The sequence below is a fragment of the Amia ocellicauda genome, chromosome 10 (genome assembly GCF_036373705.1).
Source record: "Amia ocellicauda isolate fAmiCal2 chromosome 10, fAmiCal2.hap1, whole genome shotgun sequence".
Classification (NCBI taxonomy): Eukaryota; Metazoa; Chordata; class Actinopteri; order Amiiformes; family Amiidae; genus Amia; species Amia ocellicauda.
In genome coordinates, this window is record NC_089859.1 from 3,688,834 (window position 1) to 3,694,833 (window position 6,000).

At 38.7% G+C, this 6,000-nt stretch overlaps 1 protein-coding gene across 1 annotated transcript in view; it reads left to right on the forward strand.

Annotated features, from left to right (window-relative positions):
• nalf2 (NALCN channel auxiliary factor 2) overlaps positions 1–4,490 on the forward strand; it is a 126,775-nt gene extending 122,285 nt beyond the window's left edge. The window contains exon 3 of the mRNA XM_066714738.1: positions 269–4,490. Coding sequence (XP_066570835.1) covers positions 269–576 — 308 coding nt within the window. The 3' untranslated portion in view covers positions 577–4,490. The remainder of the gene's footprint in view (positions 1–268) is intronic.
• Positions 4,491–6,000: the final 1,510 nt, after the last annotated feature.

A 6,000-nucleotide genomic window follows, 5' to 3' on the forward strand; every position in this document is an offset into this window, starting at 1 on the left:
TGTCCACTGATGTCTCCTGTAAAAACCCTGGGGTCCCCATTCTCATCCTAAAGATGCTGCAGGTTGTGCAACTCTCCTTCAACCACTGACCCTCTCAGACCAGCGGAGGGTCTTTAAATTGGTTGTCAATGATGATCATTTGTTGAACTAGGAATTTAAGTGCTTCTGGTGGAACGAGAATCTGAAGACACTGTGGCCCCCCAAGACCAAGACCGGGGACGCTTCATTTGACCAAACAATTAACCGATTTCTCTCCTCTGTGCAACAGGGCTACTAGAAAACCATTTAACCAATGCAGAACCAGAATGTTGTGATGTCAGATGGAGCTCCTGCGATCCGTCCGTGGATGGGGTCTGCAACGCATCTACCAAATTCATGGACTCCACCCCATCCCACCACCGGTCTTCTCTGCCTGTGTCGGCCGCCGCTCGGCTGTGCAACAGCAGACTCAAACTGTGCGTGCTGGTCCTCATTCTGCTGCACACCGTCGTTACCTTTTCTACTATACAGAACAATGGCGGAGTCAGTCTGGAGGCACTCACAGCGATGGAGGACAGCTCGACGAGGGAGGAGTGAAGCCCCCGCCCCCCACGCGAAAACATATTAATCGATGATGCGATGAGAAAAAGAGGAGAGTTTATTTTCAAAATGAGGCACACAGTGGTCCTTAACAGAAAACAAAGGCACGTAGTCCAGGTGGCAGGGTCACGATGAGGGAAAAAAACGAAACCCAATGACGACAGCGCCACACGGGAGGGCCCAGCTCCTTGTGGCCGTTTTGTTCTTCTCTGGAAAAGGTGATGGTAAGCACGCTCTGGGAAGGGTTTGATACAAGCGGCCTGGTCGTCTCTCAGCCCACTCTGTGGACACGTTAAGAGTCAGAGTAGCGAACGAGAGCCTTTTGTCATAAAGTGTGAAAAAGACACACCAGGCCAAGTCGCTCCTGTTCTGGATTAGACCGGTCCATCATCAGTTAAGCGGTTCAGCGAAGGTGTCGTGCGTGTGCTGATGTGGGCCACGCAACGCTAGCTTACCAGTATGGAAGCACGGTGAATATATATATATTTTTTAATTATAATAATTTATTTATAAACAGTTGACTTTTTCACTACCAGATCCAAGATGGAAACTGGCAGATGAAAGCTCGATATTGTCTTTGGGTTCATGGTATCAAATAAATACATGAAAAAGTGAATTTGCTGTACCAAACCATTCAGTTTTAACACGGGCCAGCAGGACAGTGACATGTATGTAAGCTGCCTAAATGATCACATCATAGAAGATGAAACAGCCCCGACACTCTGGTCCCAAACAGGGATGTGATTTCTGTTAATCAATCAGAGTGTGAAGTGTTTCTCTGTATTGTTATACCGATTAAGAGTAAATTTTGGCTGTCGATCCCTTTTTCCGGCCCATATTTATGCATTCCTATATGCAAAGGCATCTATTTTGGTTCAGTAAAAGCGATCTTCTATTGTGATGGTCTTGTGTATTAAGAAACCATCCTTCAGTTCACAATTGTAAGCTGCACTTGAGCAAAATGGGAGAAAGCGTTTCGAGAGCGGTGACATTATGGCTGTCGTACAGCATGCGGTGTAGGAGTTTTTGAGCGATTGACTTCTGAATCCCCGAGGAAAGTGTTCTTACATATCATGTAGGCAATCCGTGGCTTCTATTAATTTATAACAAAGCGGGAAATGAAAGCATTATTTCCTGACATTCGGCCCTCAAGTAACAGAACAGTTTATCCCGAATATTACAGAAGCAGAAAGTTTAATTTTGCAGTGATGTGTGATGGATGCAGGCGATTCTTATTATAAGTGATGAAAAAAAAAACGTTTTTAAAAAAGAAAAGAAAGCAGCTTAGTTTTTGCAGGACATGAATCTTTACACCGTGCTTTAGAAAAATCCTTCCACGCATAATGTTTTTTTTTTCCTTTTTCTTTTCTGGGACACTCATGTAAAATAATACACGCCGGTGAAGTGCAGGAGGGTTTGAATAGACCTGTACAACACCACACAACCTCCCGGTCTCTTCTTACACTAGGGTATGCACCGTTTTTCTCATGTATTGAATTAGCCTCCAGAGCCTTACTGTAAGTCTATATCCTGAATTTACCTTCAGGAACTCGATTGGACTGGTGCCTTGGTATCCAGCTGGCATAGATCATTTCACGGCTTGGATACCCTTGAAAAGGTTAAAATATGGGCAAAAAAAAAAAAGATCCATCTTAATTTCTCTTTCTATATCAAGGCCATCTGTTTTTAAGGTGTGGTACTGCTATTGTTGAAGACTTTGCAAGCTAAAATATGTTAAGATAAATCATCTCCACATGTTCCGGCTTGTTCGGGATTAAATTTTACTTTACTGTTTTTCTCGGTGTGATTAATGAAGTTTGAGAAGTCTTTTTTCTTCTGCTACTTCTGCTTCGTTCTGTTTCTTCTTCATTGTCTTCTTGTCCTTTTTAATGTCTTTCTTTTTGGTTCAGTTAGATTCAAAGTCATGAAATATAATGCACCCTGGACTCAAAAGACAGACATATGCATTGGTTGAAAGACAATATAAACCAAAACCAATATGTCTTCCAAAAGAATCAATTAATACACAGAGGGAAACAATTAGACATATTGTAGATCAAAGGAGACTTTCTCTATAAACATTAAAGAGACAAATATTTATATTTTTGTGTGCAAAGCTTAGCTAATGTGGTGTTTTACATAAGCTTCTTATTTTTAACATAAATGCCTATATTTTATTATTTATTTTTTCTATGACACAAATAATTTCCGCTCAAATATTTTTAGATGATACATTTCGAATGCAGTAAAGCTCGACAGTAAAGTATATAACAGTGTCTTCATGTAAACCTTTAGTTTATAAAATATATGGTTACATTGTGTTAATTTACGCTGTGAAACAATTTTATTTAACAGAATCGAGTATGCAGTTTATTGATACATAAATACATTGCTTCATGTTCTTAGATTTTATGTTTTACAGATTGTGCTTGTTCATTTCATTATCAGATTTTTGGTTCCTGTCACATTCAGCGGAGACACACATTAAAGAACATCTGTCAAAGCTGGCATTTACGGCTGTCAACAAATCAAATTGCACAATAACTTGTGAAACACCGTGACGATAAAATCCCCTGAGGTGTTTCAAAACATAGTAGCGCAAAAAACAACAGAATGCAATCTACTGAATTCCTAAAAAATACAATACAGGTTTAAGAGTTTAAGTTTAAGAGTACCATATACACACTATATGCTCAAACAATCTATAACACAGTATTTGTTCTTCTATATATCATCACTGTTGTAATTGTAATTATGTAATTACACACAAATGCCCTTCGAGATCATAATATGTGCATTGAAAGTAGGCACTTAAACTATTTCATATCTTTCAATATTCTATTCCTTCTTCAAAATGTTTTTTCTTTACTTTCACTTATTAGAAATGTTACCAAACTGTGATTCCTGCTCATGAGATTTATGATGTTCGGACAGAAAGGGAAGTTGGCAGGGAATGAAAACATGTTGTTATGATGTTGCTGAGGTAGTAGTGATGTTGGCCCAACAGTTTTTCTTTCCCGGTAGTTTCACATGAACACTCAACCATTTTGACTCAAGCAACAGTTACCATTCTGAACTGAAATATCACGACAGCAAATACTTTTTTAATTATAATTTGTTTAATTCTATGAATCATCACAACGTCAAAGGTCAGAAAGCCAGGACCGAACCCCCTGCACTTCTGTTTAGACTTCGAGGGTTTCATAGGTAGGACGATAAATATTTTTTAAGACGAGAGAATGAATCTTGTGTACGCCCACCACGCACAGATGTGTATAATGGTACGCTGCGACGTGTGAGTGTGTGTATCGTTCTGAGATACTGCTTCACTCGGAAAGGCTGCTTGTATTCACTCCCTTCTCACTGCTCTCAAATGGGTGCTCTCCCATTGGCAGGACGGATCCTTCTTTATAAGAAAACAAATGGCGCAAATCCACCTTAAGGGGAAACTATGATACAAATCTGGATATCTCTGCTAAGCCTGTATTCTTTAAGGGGAATACTTCTTATGCCATTTTATACACTGTGCTTTAATGTTTAGAACTTTTTGCACTAGTTCTAATAACATTTATTTTCAGAGATGGTTTGAAAACTGTGCTATATAATTCAGTTGTATAACAAAATATTATATCATATCTGTGTTTCTAGTCTTTACTTGTATCTGTAATGTTTTCTGTTTCTGATGTATTTTGGGCAGAACAGTCCCCTGCTCAATGTTTAACCCCAATAAAGAAATACAAACGTTCATTATTCATTGACAGCCTCCTGTTCTCTGATGGAAAAAAAAAAGTAACGAAATATTAATCTATGTTTTACTGTTTATACTTTGAAGTATTTTACCTAAGTCTAATGTTTATATCATGATTAAATCCAAATGCTTTAAAAGTCTTTTTATTTAGAAATAAAATTAGAATGAGAATGAACATATGCGCTGCTTGTGTTCTCTGTTTGCTAATGGCACGTGTTCACACATTTGTTTCCTGCCTTAATTCGCTGTTTACTGGTATACAAGCCTGCTATAACAAGCGTTTTAAACGTTTGTTGGGTTTGGTTTATGGACTGCAAGAATCCTTTTAGCTTACTGGGGCATCAGCTTTCACTTACGGGCCCATAACTCCAGACCCGAGCGCCCAGCCTGACAGACCAACAGGGTTCACGATCAGCTCACAGAAAATGGCTCATATTATAGTATTTAAAAAAGGAGCTTATATGGAACTGCGTTATCCTGTTATACATTTTACACTTTCCGTGGGAGCTCTGCAGATTGCATGAAACCTGCTTCTGAAGGATTATGAAATTAAAGCTACACAACAACAATCTGTCCTCTGGTTCACCTCTGAGACGGCTTTACAGAAGCAGTACCTGCAGTTATTAGGTTATCTGAGCTGAAACGATAGAAATCTATAGGACATGTTTACCTCAGGACACTTATATCCCGACATGTTTACCTCAGGATACCTATATCTCGGGTTGTCTGCAGGGCATTTGATGTAAACTTCTCCAGCAATGACAGACTCAGAAACTACACACTGCAAGCAATATGTCTTTACACAGATTAATCAAAAGACACATAGGAAAGACTATAAAAACATATAAATAGATATCACAATATTACAAAGAATCATGTTTCACGTGTAGAAAAATACGAAGCAAATCATATTCTTTAGTGAGTTTTTCCGTTGAGAGTTTGTTGTTAAAACAGGCATTACTCTTTAACCTAAAAAACAAAACAGTACAATGTGAATGTGCTCTCGGGCTGAATGGCTTATTTCTGGTGGAATGGGAGCATGCTGCAGTTCACTGGTTTTAAAAGCTCTGATAGCAGTAGCAGGTAAGTTTTCACTCTGAGAAAGTGATAAGTGTCTCCCAGCACTTTGAATTAGCCAATGACTGTGCTGTGCTTTTCATGTTTTTGTCTGAATTAAATATTGCCACTCCTAAAACTACCACACGTATGCATCATTTCATGAGTTGTCTTTGGGAGAAATGTGAACGTGTCAGTGTTTTGGTGAGACAGTTAGTGTTCAGTGGGCACAAGATTTTCAAGTGGTGAGATGTGTTAAGATAGCTATAGGTTCAAATGTACAACACTTTTAAAAGTCTACTTACAGGCCACAGTGCCTGGTTTCTGTGCTGTAGGCAGAGTAATATTTGAAGACTCTGTTTGAAGACGTGTGATCTAGCCTTATGAAGGCTTACGTCCAACATTTATGCTGTCGTCATTTATTATGTTCCTTGGCCAAACATTAGAAAAATATTAATTAAAGAAAAGAGTCTTGATAAAAAGAAACTTTCAAACTGTGTTTATTAAAAACAAATGAACCAACACATATTATTACATTACTATGTGAGATTTGTCTGATGTTTCTGATGGGAAACCTGTTTTCGTTTAAAGCCCAGTCTGTGTGACTACAGGACTGA